At 68.6% G+C, this 15,024-nt stretch overlaps 2 protein-coding genes across 2 annotated transcripts; both read right to left on the bottom strand.

Moving 5' to 3' along the window:
* Nucleotides 1-3,518: 3,518 nt before the first annotated feature.
* TNNI2 (troponin I2, fast skeletal type) lies at nt 3,519-5,976 on the bottom strand. The gene is made up of 7 exons (XM_084907313.1): nt 5,779-5,976; nt 5,175-5,204; nt 4,516-4,998; nt 4,307-4,435; nt 4,140-4,229; nt 3,849-4,025; nt 3,519-3,752 (listed from the first exon to the last, which is right to left on the bottom strand). Exons 3-7 carry the CDS (start codon nt 4,540-4,542, stop codon nt 3,657-3,659), a joined length of 519 nt encoding a protein of 172 aa, XP_084763439.1. The 5' UTR covers nt 4,543-4,998; nt 5,175-5,204; nt 5,779-5,976; the 3' UTR covers nt 3,519-3,656.
* Nucleotides 5,977-6,984: 1,008 nt separating this feature from the next.
* On the bottom strand, nt 6,985-9,445 carry SYT8 (synaptotagmin 8). Its single transcript, XM_084907295.1, has 8 exons — nt 9,195-9,445; nt 8,928-9,094; nt 8,412-8,510; nt 8,156-8,323; nt 7,913-8,080; nt 7,723-7,828; nt 7,498-7,631; nt 6,985-7,408 (listed from the first exon to the last, which is right to left on the bottom strand). The coding sequence occupies exons 1-8, from the start codon at nt 9,373-9,375 to the stop codon at nt 7,175-7,177; spliced, it is 1,257 nt and encodes a 418-aa protein (XP_084763421.1). The 5' UTR covers nt 9,376-9,445; the 3' UTR covers nt 6,985-7,174.
* Between the last annotated feature and the right edge of the window lie 5,579 nt (nt 9,446-15,024).

Here is a 15,024-nt window from a genome sequence, read left to right as displayed (position 1 = left end):
ACAGGAGGGACCCACCAGCCACCAGGAAGAGTGAAGCAAGTCTTGGGGCCTGGCGGACAGGCCCAGGAAGGCGGCGGGCGGGGGGTGGGGGGAAACGGGGTGCGGGGCTGGGGCACCCTGGCGTGCTCCAGAGTCCCAGGGCCTGCCAAGGAGCCCCACCTCCCAGAACCCCCTTCCCGGGCAGCCCTGGCCCCGAAGGGCCTGTGTGCATCCTGGTCCCAGCCCCAGGGCGGGCGCAGTTCTGGTCCATGCCCCACACTCAGCATCTAACCACCCAGTGAAATCTTCTGGATGGGCCCAGCCACACGGCTCAGGGGCTGAGTGTTGACCTAGGAACCAAGAGGTCACGGTTCGATTCCCAGTCGGGGCACAAGCCCAGGTTGTGGGCTGAATCCCCAGTGTTGGGAGTGCAGGAGGCAGCTGATCCATGTCTCTCTCTCATCACTGATGTTTCTATCTCTCTCTCCCTCTCCCTTCCTCTCTGACATCTATCTATCTATCTATCTATCTATCTATCTATATATATATATATATACACACACACACACACACACTAGAGGCCTGGTGCATGAAATTCATGCATGGGGTGGGTAGGGTGTCCCTCAGCCCAGCCTGCACCCTCTCCAATCTGGGACCCCTCAAGGGATGTTAAACTGCCCATTTAGACCCCATCCCACCGGACATCCCTCTCACAATTTAGGACTGCTGGCTCCCAACTGCTCTCTTGCCTGCCTTCCTGATTACCCCTAACCGCTTCTGCCTGCCAGTCTGGTTGATGCCAAACTGCTCCCCTGTCAGCCTGATTGCCCCTAACTGCCCTCCCTTGCAGGCCTGATCACCCCTAACTGCCATCCCCTGCAGGCCTGATTGCCCCTAACTGCCCTCCCTTGTAGGCCTGATCACCCCTAACTGCCATCCCCTGCAGGTCTGCCCCCCAAACTACTCTCCCCTGCAGGCCTGAGTCACCCCCAACTACCCTTTTCTGCAGGCCCGGTCGCCCCCAACTTCCCTCTCTGCTGACCTTGTAGCCCCTAACTGCCCTCTCCTGCAGGCTTGATTGCCCCAACTGCCCTCTCTTGCAGGCCTGGTCCCTCCTAACTGCCCTCCCCTGCTGGCCATTTTGTGGCAGCCATCTTATATCCACATGGGGGCAGGATCTTTGACCACATGGGGCAGCCATCTTGTGTGTTGGAGTGATGGTCAATTTGCATATTACTCTTTTATTAGATAGGATATATATATATATCATATATTTTTTAAAAAGAGACATTTTCTGGGTGCACACAGAACTGGACCCACCTACTCATCATGCCAGGCCACTGCTGGCACCCCTGACTTGCACACAGCGCCCCACATTCTGCTCGCCTTAGCCCTTCAGGGCTCCCTGTGGCTCCTCCACGGTCCCTTCCACTCCCCTGCCCCACCCTCTGCCCCAGGAGCCCAGAACGGACCATGTGGACAGATGATGCCCCAGGCTCTGGGTCCTGGGGGGCACAAGCAGGATCAAGGGGACCCGCCGAGTCTGTTTCCACCCTTTTCTGCCCTCTTCTGTGGGGAGGGGCCAGACTAGGGGCTCCACAGTCCTAAGTGGGGGCCTGGGGCCGCGTGCCATCCAGCCGAGCCCGGCAGCTGGGCTGTGGCAGGGACGTCACCCCCAAGACCAGGCAGCCCCCGTCCCCTGAGCCAGGAAGAGGAGCCCTGGCCACTGCGGCCTGCGGAGCCCACTTGGAGGGGTCGGGGAGGAGGGAGCGGGGCAGCCAGTGACTGAGAGGCCACAGGGCATTGGCCAGGGGTCCCCCACGGAGCTGGTGCTGGGCCGAGGCAGCAGGCGGGCAGATGGCTGTTGTGTTTGCTAAAAGGAGAGTCTCTGGCACCTGAGCCACAGGTGTGCCCGCCGGCCCCTTTCCCACGGAGCCGCTCTGTACACCCTCCCCCATGTCCTTGTCACCGGCTCTCATTTATTTTTTAAAAAATGTCTTTATTGATTTCAGAGAGGAAGGGAGAGGGAGAGAGAAACATCCATGATGACAGAGAGTCATCGATCGGCTGCCTCCTGCACGCCCCGCACTGGGGAGGGAGCCTGCAACCCAGACCTGTGCCCTGACCTCCCAGGAATCGAACCCTGACCTCCTAGTTCCTAGGTCAATGCTCAGCCCCTGACTCCGCAGGTGGGATCCGAGTTATTTGATTGACTTTCGCCATGTTGCCCACTCGGTGCCTCCAGGACACTCGGGCCTGGCACCTTCTGCCCCCGCCCGGCTCCCAGCCGTCCGGGAGCCAGGCCCTTTCTGAGGAGGAGATGGTGCTGGGACGGAGGCCTGGGGGACGCATCTCTCTGGGTTCCCAGGCCTGAAAGCTGCGGTCACCGTGCTTCCCAGCCGCTGGGAGGGGGAGGGCTGTCCTCCGAGGCCTGGCCTTCCCCTGTGGTAGCTGGAGTCGCTGTCTGGTCAGCAGGCCCCGGGATGATAAACCGGCTGGAGCCGCAGGTCACCGGTGGCAGGACCCGTGGGAGCTGCTCAGAGGACACGGCGGGGCCCAGGCCGCCCACCGCGGGCGGGAGGATGACCGGTGAAGGCCAGGGCGCCGCTGACGTCAGCCCCCGTCCCGCGAGGCAGCCAAGGCTGAAGGCGGCAGCCCTCCCCATCTCTGCCCCGGCAGATCAATCGCCAGGACCTCCGGGGGGCAGGGGCGGCCGACAGCCCCTCCATCACGGGCCGCGGAGGCCCCCCGGCTCCCCCGGAGATCTGAGCGCAGGGACCTTGGCGGGCGGGCTGTCGCCCCATCCATCACGGGAGGCTGACAGCCTTGGCCTTGCCGTGACAGCCCTCATCCGGCCCTCAGGGACACGGCCCCTTGATGTGTGAGGTGGGCCAGGACCTGGGGCTGAGCAGAGAGGGGCCCCAGCCTGCCTGCTGGGCCTGCGTGGGGCTGGCCTGGCCTGGCCTGTCTTTGTGGGGAGCTGGGACCCCGGCCCCTCTGAGCCTGAACCCCCTGGCATAAGCCATCTGGGGGGCCGTCGGACCCAGGGCTGCAGCACGGTGTCCCCCTGGGGAGGCTGTGGGGTCTCAGGAGGAATGGGGAGTGGCCCACAGTGCACATGCCCTCCACGGCCCCGGCCTAGACTTGGGGTGACGGATTCAGACTGTCTCTGGGCGGCTGGACCCCTGTGATGGCCGTGCACACCGGCCGAGGGTCTCCTGTGAGAACTGCTCAGACGTATCAGCCACCGAGGGCTGGGGGTCGCCCAGAGCCAGCGGGAGCCCTGGGGACTGGCTGTGAGCCCAACAGCCCCAGCCCTGGGTGCAGCCGGCCAACGGAGTCAGCTCTCAGGACCTTCCCCGTCTGGCCCGACATTCCTGAGGCCCCTGCGTGGCTCCCTTGTGCCCTCGCCCCAGCTCCCCTAGCACCTGACTGAGGGCACTGGCTCCCGGTCAGCCAGCGGGCCTTCCCGGGGTGCAGCACCCAGAGGCACGGGCGGCCGGTGGGCGATGAGGTCACAACGAGGCCGCAGAGACCAGTCACAGGGTTGGAGACCTTTATTGACAGCTGCGGTGAGCCCGCCCTCCCGGCGGCTCCCGGGGCCCATCCCCTGCCACCCTGCCCGGAGCCGGGGTGCCCGCCAGCGCGAGGCCGGGGGTGGGGGGGCCGGGGGCGGCCTAGGACTCGGACTCGAACATCTTCTTGCGGCCCTCCATGCCGGACTTCTCCTCGATGTTCTTCCTCCAGTCGCCCACGTCCCGCAGGTCCCGCTCCTGGGGGTGGGCGGAGGAGGCTCAGCCTCGGTTTCCCCGCAGGGAAGGGGCTCGGGGCAGGGACGGGGCGGGGGACGGGGGACAGGGGGCGCCTACCTTCTCGGTGTCCTCCTTCTTGACCTGCTTCAGGTTGGCCCTCAGGTCCATGCACACCTTGTGCTTCGAGCCCAGCAGCGCCTTCAGCATGGCATCTGCCGACATGCGCACCCTCCTCAGCGGCGGCCGCTTGAATTTGCCGCGGAGGTCGAACAGCTTCTGGTTCATGTCCTCCAGCTGCGGGGGGAGCGGAGGGCTGGGTGGGAGCTGCAGGGCCAGGCCGCGCTGTGCCTGCCACCCCTTGCTCGGCGCCCTGCGCCCGCACCCGCGCCCGCGCCTCGGCCCACTCACCTCCTTGCTGCTCTTCTGCACCTTCACCTCCATGTCGTACTTCTCCTCCTCGGCCGCGTCCACCTTGGCGTGCAGCTGCTTGCAGAGCTCCTGCGGGCGGCGGGGGCAGTGAGTGGCCGTCCCCACGTGGGACCCTGGGGAAACCGAGGCGGGCGGGCGGTGGGTACCTGCAACTCGGCGGTGGAGCCGGGGAGGTGCAGCGGGGGGCAGTGCTCAGACAGGTAGTTCTGCTTCTCCGACTCCTTGCGGCTCTCCTCTTTCTCCAGCTCCGTGGCCGCGATCTGGAGCATCACGCTCTGGGGAGGGGCGGGGGGGCAGTGAGGGGCTGCCCGGTCGGTGCGGATCCCCCTGCGGCCTCCCCCGGGGGGGCACCTACCTTGAGGTGTTGTCTGCGGGCCGTCATGGCCCGGTTTCGCTTCTGCAAGGCGGGGGAGAGGGGGCAGAGTCAGGGCTGGGCTCCCCACATCCACCCTCATCCCTCCCCACGCGCCAGCCGGCCGGGGTCCTGCTCGGGGGACAGCTGGGCCTGGGGGCTTCCGATGCCTCCCGGGTGGCCCGTCAGGGTGTGGAGACCAGGCTGGGCCTCGGGGTGGGGCCTGCAGGGCCGGGCGTGGGGTGTCGTGATTGGAGAAAAGCAGCCATTTCCAGGGTGACCAGGCCGCAGGCCCACTTCCCCTCCCTGTGAGGCAACAGCCGCCACTTCCTGTGTGTGTCGCTGTCTGCGGGGACGGGGGTGCGGGTGGGGGCCTTCTTCCTGGACCTTGAAACTCTGACCTCTGACCTATCTCAGTGGGGGGAGTGTCAAGGGGGGGCTCCCATCCCCTCTGCGTTTCACCCTCAAGAGATACTCACCTCGTCACTGTCCCAGGCGGGTGGGCGGGGCGGGGAGGGGGGAGAGAAGAGAGAGGTTAGGGTCTGTGATGGGGTGGGGGTGGGGGGGCAGGGGACAAAACAGAGTGGCTGGGCGGGCAGAGGCCCCTCCTGGGGGTGGGAGGAGGGAGTGGCAGGGGCATTGGGGTCGGGGACTTCACTTACTCCCCCATCTTGAAGTCCTGGGCTTAGAGCCTGTGGGAGAGAAAGACGGGGTGTCAGGGCCTCGGACTGTGGGGCACAGCACCTCACCTTCAGCCGGCCCCCTGCTGCCCCGCCCCCAACTCCAGCCTCCTGGGGGGAGGAGCTGCGGGAAGAGATCATCTTGGAATTCCCTGGGAGCAGAGCGAGGAGAAAGTGTCCCAGAAAGTCCCTGGCGGGCGGGCGGGCAGCTGTCCCCGCGGGCGGGGCGGGCACCGGGCAGGTGCTCCTGCTAATTTTAGCTCTGCTCCTTCGGCGTTGGGCCCAAGTGCCTGCCTGCGGGAGGCTGCTCCCCAGTTCAGCCTGGGGTCCCCTGACGCACAGAGACCCCTTCCCACTGCGTCCCGAAACCGAGGCCTAGTCCTCGAGGCCCATCCAGGCCCCCTGCCCCTCCCGCCCGCGCCCACCTCCCCTTGCGTCTCCGTCGCACCCCCAGCCCTGAGCAAGCCCCCCGCAGAGGGCTGCCGGCGGGGTCCCCGGTGCCCGGCCCCCACCCAGGGGCATCCCGCAGGCCCGCCGGGTGGTGCGGGTGCCTGTGCCCGCCGGGCCGAGCCGCCCGCAGCCTCACCTAGCGTCGGGCTGCGCGAGCGGGGAGCAGGTCGGCTGGCGGTGTCGCCTGGCGGGTGGGCACGGGAGGGGTATAAATGTCCTCCCCAGGCTGGGCCCCCGCTCAGAAAGGACATGGAGCCCTCCTCAGACCAATGGGGGCACAGGGCCCTCCCCACCGGCCCGGCCGCCTGGCCGGCTCAGCCACATGCTGCCCTCCAGTCCAAGAAGTCTTGGGGGGGGGGGGGGTGCCGAGGTTGGGTTGCTCTATTTAGGGATCAGTGACGAGTCCGAGAAGCTCCTGTTCTTGCAAGGAGCCTGCGGGCAGCTGCGTGAGGCCGGGGGGGGGGGGGGGGGGGGAGGGGGGAGCACGGCTCAGGGTCAGCCGAGGGGCCCTGGGACTCGGGCCCCCGTCCTACGTGGGGGTCCACAGCACAGTGTCCCCGGCCCTCCCCACCCGCCACCTCCCCAGCAGCTCACTGCTCCCCTTCCAGCCCAGGGCATGGCTGCCACACGCTGGCCAGGCCCCCCTTCCCCCAGCCCAGCTCCGAAGCCGGGCCCGGACCCCAAACGGGCCTCTGGGCCTGCAGCAGCTCCTGGGGTCTCGGGCGGGGACGTGAACCCGGCTTCCCGCCCGCAGCAGGCACGGGGTCGCCCTGGATGTGCAGCCAAGCAGGGGCGCCCCACCCAGGGCTGTGCTCCCACAGCTCGAACACTCCCTGCCAGAGGGGCGGTGGGCCCCCGCCTGGAACGCTCTCCCCTCCGGGCTGGGGCCCAGGCAGCCCCCACCCAGCTCAGGCATCCGGAGGCCCCGGACTTGGCTGCCTCTGAGCCCGGGGAGCGGGGAGCGGCCCCCGCGCGGGGCGTGGGGAGGGTCAGGCAGAGCCGAAGCCCCAGATGTGGGGGATTAGAGCTGCATTCTTTCCCGCCAGGCTGGGCCCCCAGAGACCCTGCGAGGCTTCCGAAGGCTTCTACTGCCCCCTGCTGCTCGCGCACGCGGGACAGCCCTGCAGCCGCCACCCCGAGGTTCGGGGGCAAGAGGAGCCGTGCCGGGCCCCGGGGGTGGGTCCCTTCCTTCCCGCAGTGCCCCTCAAATGCCTCCCCTGCACACCACACCCCGTGGCCCCCTCCAGCCCTCCTGCCTCACACACACTGTCCCTCACGCTGAACCCCAGGCAGGATGGCTCCCCGTTCCGGTGTTGTGCTCGTTGGAGTAGAGGGGCCCCTCATCGCCCCCGGAGGCCGCAGGGCTGGGTGAGTCTGGAGGGGGCCTTCTCCTTCTCGCCCTCGGAGGTGCCCCCCACGTTGCCCCGGGCACAGGAAGGCACAGGAGGTGGTGGAAGCAGCGTTTATTGCAGCCCCCCCGTGGCCGGGACGGGCCCACAGCTCAGGGCGGGAGATGGAGGTTCAGGGTGCTGTCAGGAGCTGGGCAGGGGCAGGCGCCGGCGGGGCCTCAGGCCCAGGGCCTGGTCCACCTCCCCGGCGGGCCGCAGGCGGTGCCACCGGGCGACGGGCCGCCGGGCCTGGGCCAGCATGCCCGCCCAGTGCTGCAGCGGCTGGCCCGAGGCCCGGGCTCCCAGCGCCACCTTGCCCACGGGCTCAGCCCGGAGCCGCGAGCCCCGGGCCCAGACGGCCAGCACCAGGTCCACGCTCTGAGCAGAGGAGACAGGCGGGAGGGGAACAAGGAGACGCGGTCAGCATGGCCCCCGGGAGGACCGGCCCCCTCCTCCGGGCAGCCCACCTGGATCTGGCTCAGCGGCACGCGGAAGGTGAAGGCCTCGTTGAAGTAGGGGGCGGCCGTGCCCTTCCGGGCGGACGTCCTTCTCGCCTTCCACTTCCTCCGGTTCAGCAGGAGCTGGACCTTCACGTAGGGCTCTGGGCGGGCGGAGAGGGGCCGTGGGGGTCGCGGGCCTGACCGCCGAGCCCTGTGCCCCGCCCCCGAGGGGATGCGGAGGGGGGCTCTCACCTGCCAGCCCCAGGCTCAGGCCCCGGGCCTCCAGCACGACCACTGTCAGCCGGCCCGAGCCGGGCACGTACTGCAGCAAGCAGCACAGCTCCCCCGTCCGCTCAGCCTGCGGGCGCGACAGGGGCCTGGGTCTCCCCGCTGCTGGCACCCCAGGCAGGCCTGGGCCAAAGCCAGGGGTCAGCACCCTTACCTCGACGGCGCCCGGGGGCCCCAGCGGGCGCCAGACTTCCAGGACGTGCTGCAGGTCCAGGGTGCCCAGCGGCAGGCGGAGCTCGCCCAGCGGCTGGTGCCCGGAGGCACGCCGGAAGTCCAGCACCTGCACCCGCAGGGTGGTCCGGGGCAGCTCCGCCAGCGGCACCTGCAGGCGGGGTGTGAGCCGCGCCCCGCGCCCGCCTGCCCCCTCGCCCGCCCCCTCGCCCACGGCCAGGCTCACGCAGAAGCGGCAGGTCTCCTCGAACACGGGGCAGAGTGTGCCACGGTGCACCCGGGTCTCGTGTCTGTGCCCGGGCTGGGGGGACAGGCTGACGCAGGCGTAGGGGTCCGCCGTGCCCCCCGGGCTCCCGGCCCTCAGGTCCGCCGCCTGCTTGAGGCCCACCCGGATCTGGGAGCCGAGGGTGACTCAGCCGGGGGCCCGAGGTCAGCCCCGCACCCGGCCCCCCTCCTAGCCCACGGAGCCTCCGGGCCCTCACCTCCTGGCTCCCAGAGTCATACTCCAGGGAGAGCTGCAGGCGCCCCCACTGCGGGGTTCCCCCCGGGCCGGACCCCAGGTTGTCCACCTCTGGCTGCACCTGGAGTGGGCAGGGATGGTGGCCGGGGCTGCTGGGACCGAACCCTCGTCAGAACCCTGACCGCCCACCCTGGACCAGGCCACCAGAGGGTCCACCCTCAGCTCAGCTGACCAGCCAGCACGGTGGCCCTGCCCCAGCCGGTCCCTGGCACCTCTGCCTCCTCAGAACGTGCTGAGGCCGCCCTGGTGCAGGGCCCAGCTGGGGCTGGCACTCCCGCCTCTCTTTGTCCCTGCCCCCCCCCCCCCCACTCCCTGCCTCTCCCGCCAGGAAGGCCCTCTGGCCTCCTCTGCTGGGCACACCTGCCGCTGGGGGGCTGAGCTCCTCCTGAGCCCCTGAGCCCTGACCTAGACGTTGAGCTGAGATCTGGGACTGAGCTGGCCAGGTGCTGGGCACGGGAGCGCCGGTGCCCGCCCTCACCAGGTGGGTGGTGGTGGTGCCCGGGACACTGCCCAGGCCCACGGCCTCTTTGTCTCTGGGCTTCCTCCTGCGGGCTCGGCGACGGCAGCAGCAGATGACGCAGAGGAGGCAGGAAGCAGCAAGGATGGCGGCGGCGACAGCGACGGCCACCTGTGCCCATCGGGGCCCTGGGGTGGGCGCAGAGATGGGCCCGAAATGCCCCTGTGGACAGCACTGCCCCCACCCAGCCCGGCCTGCCCCAGGACCCTCCCAGGCGCCACAACTCACAGGGACTCCTGGCAACGAGGTCTGGAATGAGCCCGGGTGCAGCCGAGGTGCCCGTGGGGGCCGGGGCACTGTGGGGGCCTGCGGGATGCCCCATCGCCCCACCCTGCTGGCCTGGAGGAGATGGCCAGGGCGGCCGGGTCACCTGTGGGGGTGGCCCTCGGGCCTCTGCCCACCGCCCCATCTTCCAGCAGCAGCCAGTCTGGGTGTGCCGGGCAGGGAAGCAGCCCGGGGTGGCCGGGGGGATGGTTATGAGTGGAGCCAACCGGGGGGATGGTTATGAGTGGAGCCAATGGTTATGAGCTTAGCTGCCACAGGCCTGGCCCCCTGGCCACCTCCCCGGCCTCCAGCCCTGGCCACGTAGGCTGGGCCCCCTGGGCCTCCCTGCAGACCCTCTCATCGCAGGGTCTCCTCCTGCAGGAACCCCTCGATCCCAGCTGTGGTTGCCTGGGGGACCCCTTATCCACCCGTCTGCATGTCACACAGGAGGAGCTGTTCACACATGTGGGCCAGCCCTGGGCCCCTGAGAGCACAGTGAAGGGGGCTCCATAGGGTCAGGGCTCAATGGGGTCACGGGGGGAGCAGGGGGCTGAGGAGCGGGGTTGCAGCGGGCGGGAGCCGGTCTGAGCAAGCTCGGGCTGAAGGTGTGTTCCTGGCACTGTGGGCGCAGGGCCAAGGCACCTGGGAGGGCGCGGCGGAGCCGGCAGGCTCGGGGTGTGTCTGGGAGTGCCTGAACATTCCTCGCAAACTGACTCAGCAGCCCGCCCGCCCGGGCCTGCCTATCTGCCACCCTTAGGCGAGGGGTGGGGAGGAGGGCGGGCCGGCTCCGCCACCTGCCTGGGGCCTGGGGAGGCAGCACACCTGGCCGGGCCGGCCCCTCCCAGCCGGATTCCAGCTGGGGCCCTTTGCCCCAGCGGGTGCACCGTGACCTAGGCCCACAGCAAAGCTCGGCCCAGCCCCTCCTGGCTCCTCTCCTCTGGGGAGCCCTGGCCTCCAAGAGGCACCTTCCTCCAACCTGGGGCTCCCTTTATGCCCACAAGAGCCTGGCACCCCTCTTGCCACCCCCTCCAGAAGTAACCAGGCCTGTGGGCCAGATCCCATCCTGCTGCCGCCCCACCCGGCCCGGCACCGAGCTTGCTGAGGGACAGACAGGAGCCCAGGTGGTCCTGAGAGGACACCACATACACTCACCCATGCCTGGTCCCCCCACGGCGGGCTGGGCAGGGGCAGCCCCACTCCCAGAGACACCCAGCCCCTCAACGCCAAGAGGGGAGGTGCCCAGCGCTGTGTCCTGCCTCCGGGGCAGGGCTCAGTCACCCCCGGGGCTGGTCCCCGTGGTCACAGCACAGAGAGGGGGCGTGGAGGGCGCTCAGTGCGACTCCCGCCTTTGCAGCCTTGAGGTTCCAACCACCTTCTGAGCAAGAGGCTGCACGTTTTCCATACGGGCCCCCCAAGGCGAGTGCCCATGGCCCCTTTGGGCCTGGGGCTGGCCCGAGAGCCTGCAGCGTCCTTTGGGGTCCCTGGAGCCGCAGGGTGGACACCACGGGCAGAGGCACCAGCTCCTGTGTGGGATGCCACATGTATTCTGGAATGGAGACAGCTAGCTGCATGCAGGGTTCTTACGGTGGAGACTTCGGCATCAGTGGTCAGCACGCTGTGTGTGCATACATGCATGCATGTGCGTGTGTGAGGCCTGCATGCACGTGTGTGTGCTTGTGCATGCCTCTCCCCTGCCCTGTCTTGAGGGCATCCTCACTGGGGTTAGGGCAGGGGCAGGGCAGGGCAGGGCCGGACGGGCACAGTCACAGGGTTTGTGCTGCTGGCCAGGATTCCTGATCCGACTCCTGCTGAAGGCCGCCCCTGGGGGCCACAGGAGAAGCCTGGGAGCTGGCCCGAGGGGGTCATGGGGCCTCAGGACCCTGGTCACCAGCCCAGAGACACCCGGAGGCCTGGGGAGCCTTATGGTCCCTCAGGACCGCAGGGTCCGCCTGGTGGTAAAGGTTCAGTCCGGCCCACGGCCACCAGGTGGCGCTGTCTGCTCCTTGGGCCAGGTTAGCGGCCAAGGTCCTGCCTCTGGTCCTGGGGCTCCTCTGGGGGAAAGCGTGACCCCCACAGGCCGGGGGCTGTGGGTCTGGGGGCTCGCCCTCCCCCAGCCCTCATGCTGGGCCGCCTCGGGGTCGTCCCTACTGGAAGACCTCGGCTGCTCCCTGTGGCCGGTCGGCCGGGGAAGCCTTCACTAGGGCTCCAGCCGACTTTCCCGGGGAGGGAGGCTGGCGTCCCCTCGATCTCCTGCCAGCCGCCCTGGAGGCTTCCTGAAGCCCCTGCAGACAGCGTCCTGATCTTCCTTCTACCCACCCCCTCCCGGGCCCCACAGTGTGTCCGCTCCTGCTGCCCCTTGCCACACTCCCCCCCCCAGCCACCCCGGGCCCTCAGCTGCCTGAGCTCCACCTCCCGCAGGAACCCTCTCTAGTGGCCCCCACACGTGGGCCTGCCTGACGTGGGCCCTGGACCGCACCCGTGTCCTCTCCCAGGTCCCCGGCACAGGGCTGTGGGTGCCCCCAGCACAGGGCTGTGGGTGCCCCGGGGACTCCCGCTCAGCCTGGTCACATGATCACAGCCGTGCTAGTTGTCCAGCCGGGGGGGACTCTGCCTGATGGGAGCGTGCTCCCACAGGCCTTCCCCGAGAAGAGCGAGGTCCCCCCAAAGGTCAGAGTGGCAGCCCCCCGGAGTCGGGCGCTCTCACCTCAAGCTGACTCTGCGGCCCGCCCGGCCTCTGGCCTCCCCCGAGCCCGGGCACTCGCGGGCGGGGCTCAGAGGCTCGGCTGGAGCCCTCGCTCTCTGCCTCGGCGATAAGCGTCTCGGTGGGTGAGAGGGCCTGGAGGCCGGGCCTTGGGGAGCCCCACCTCAGGCCGGAGCTCCGGAGCTGCTGGCCCTCGGGAGCCGGAACGCCCTCGGGAGGAGGGCACCGCCCGAGCCCAGGACCAGGCGTCTGGGCCCACCCCCTCCAGGCGCACCTCCAGTCCTCCCTTAGGACCTGCTAGAGGGGTGGTGAGGGGGTCCCTGGTCATGAGGACGCCGTGTTGGAAGGACAGTGGAGTTCTGGTGCCACTAGAACCGGGCACAGAACCTGGTGCCAGCAGGTGAGCTACGGGCACTGCTTGCGGAGGCCGCCTGGAGAGTGGGCAGGGCTGAGGGCGGCACCCTCCACGGTGCCCAGGGCCTCTGGGTGCCCAGGTTCCTGGAGCAGAGAAGACTCTGGAGGCCTCCGCCCCTGGCTGGGCTGCCAGGTTCCCCGGGTTCTCCTGAGCCCGTGGGGAGCCCCGCTCCCAGCAGGGCGTCCCTGGGCCCAGCTCCGCCTCGGGCTCTGGCCAGTTCCCGGGTCCAGCGATTCTGGGTGCGGCCCTCCCAGGCCCAGCACTGGGCACCCTCCCGGCCGGGTGTCTCCCAGAAGCCACTTCGGGCCAGTGGCCAGATGAGGGCTCGCGAATGTGTCCCAGGGCCCGGGCACGGCAGGCGCCTGCAGGGCTGGGCAGGCAGGGCTCTCCCTGCCGGGGCTGGGAGGCTGCTCTGTGGCACCGCAGGTGGCACGTGCATGCCGGTGCCATGCCAGTCACGGCGGCTCGGGGGCACGCGGCACGTGGCGCGGGGGCGTCCCCGCGCGGGGCCGGGCCGCCCTCCAAGTCCCGCCCAGCGGTGCGGTTTGGACGAGGCGCCTGACGGCAGAGGGGCCGGGCGTTGGCTCTGCTCCGGGCCCTCAGGAGGCCTGTGGGGCAGTGGGGCATGCCGGGAGCTGGCACCCCGCTCCGGGGGGAGGCGTGTGGGCGGGCGCCGTGCCAGTCCCCGGACGCAGGCCCTCGAATGCGGCCGCATACGTGTGCCCCGCGTGAGCCAGCCGCCGCGCGGTCCCCTCCCCAGGAAGGGGCGCCCCTGTGGCGCGACTGCGGCTGAGGCTCCGGGGCAGGAAGGGAAAACCAAACAGAGCCGGCAGCCCGGGGCCAGTGCCCCGGGCCGGCGGCTTGGCAGCGCCTCGCGGGGACCCGGAGGGGGGCTCTGGACCGGCTGCCTCCGGGGTGGTCTGGGATGTTTGAGGTTGGAATTCAGGGCGAATGCTGGCTCGGGGAGGGGGAGCTGCTGGCAGGGAACCGTGAGACGTGCAGGGGCCGCACGCAGGCCTGTCCACGCGGCGCCCGGCCACCGGCACCTAGGACGGCAGGGACCGGGCTCCGCTCGCTACGTCCTGGGGCTGAGGAGCCCTGTGCCTTCTGCCAGGACCAGCCTGTGTCTCCCTCAATGTCTGAGCCTCTTTATCTGGGAACCTGCACCCCCTATCTGAGCCTCTGGGAGGCCTGTACCCCACTATCTGAGCCTCTGGGGAACCTGTACTCCACTATCTGAGCCTCTGGGGAACCTGTACTCCACCATCTGAGCCTCTAGGGAACCTACATCCCACCATCTGAGCCTCTGGGAGTCTGTACCCCACTATCTGAGCCTCTAAGGGCCTGCACCCCACTATCTTTCCAGTCTGTGCTCTTTTGTCAGTGAGTCTGGGTTTCTGGGGAATGAGTCTCATTCTTTGGAGTTTCAGGGTGAATTATAACCAATTCACCTGGAAATTGAGGGGACATACCCCATCTCTGATTGCACTGCAGTATGTAACACCTCCCAAATGCTGGAGCTCCAACCCCTGTGCCAAAGAAGTGAGGTTCCCGGTGGCCTGGGGACTAGGGTCCCTCCCAGGGCCTGCACCCCTCCCTCCTTGTCACTGGGGCTCACCCTATGAGCCCCTCTGTAGCTCTGGGTGGGTCCAACTCATCCAGGGCATCCGTGTCAGAGCGGCTCCCCCACTCCTGTGAACCCTCGAATCCTACGCAGGTGGCCACCAGGGCCCGGCTGAGGCTCCTGGCCCACGCGCTGGCCCCAAACTGCCAGAGGCCCAGCCGACACGTCTGCTCGCCCGGTGCCAGGCCCGCCGGTGGCCTCAGCTGCGGTCTGGACGCCCCCCTCCTCCCCTCTCTGCCTGTGTGGGTCCATTCATCCCTGTCTCCGGCTCTGTGTGCTGTTCTCCTCGTGCTGGGCGCCTGCCCGCCTGCCACCCAGGTGTCTGCAGAGGGGCCTCCCCACCCAGACGTGCCTTGGCTTGGACCCCGTTAGTCAGACTGTGGGGTCCTGTACTCCATGGAGTACCTGGGGTCCTGAAACCCACAGTGTGTGTGTGGAGTTCTGAACCCCCTTGTCCGAGTGTCAGAGTACCACACCCCACTCCGCTGAGTTGGGGTCCACAGCCAGATGCTCCTGTGGCATTGAGCACTCACAGACTGTTCTTGGGGTTCTGGGTCCTGAACCCCATTCCCTGAAGAACTGGAGTGACCTCTATGCCACCCGGTCTTCTCAGCCTTTCTGTAGCCAGGATGATGGGTGCTCTGTTAGACTGCAAAGCTGGGGACCCCATTAGTACAGGCAATACGGCCCCACACTGAGGGCCCAGGACGCCTGGGTACATGATCACCCCGCATGGCACCCCTGGAAGTCACTGTCTGAACCCCGAGAGGGTCGGGTAGCCTGGCTCCCCTGAGCGATCAGGGCAGGTTCCTGATACCCCGAAGTCCTGGGTCCAGAGCAGGTCTGGCCCGCCCGGCTCTGTCCTCTGGGTCCAAGGCAGCTGGCCTCCTCACCCCGGCTCCAGACTCAGAACCCTCGGCGCCGGGCCTCAGTCAGACCCACAGCTTTCTGAGTATCTGGGCAGCCCATACCACACTCCTCTGAACGCCAGCCTGATGGACACACAGCTCCCCCGTTCCCAGGGCCTCTGACGGCCTGAGCTTCGATGCCCCGC

Source organism: Pipistrellus hanaki (genome assembly GCF_964339955.1).
Source record: "Pipistrellus hanaki genome assembly, contig: scaffold_53, whole genome shotgun sequence".
NCBI lineage: Eukaryota > Metazoa > Chordata > Mammalia > Chiroptera > Vespertilionidae > Pipistrellus > Pipistrellus hanaki.
Note: the sequence above shows the minus strand (reverse complement) of the source record. Positions and strands in the feature narration are given on the sequence as shown.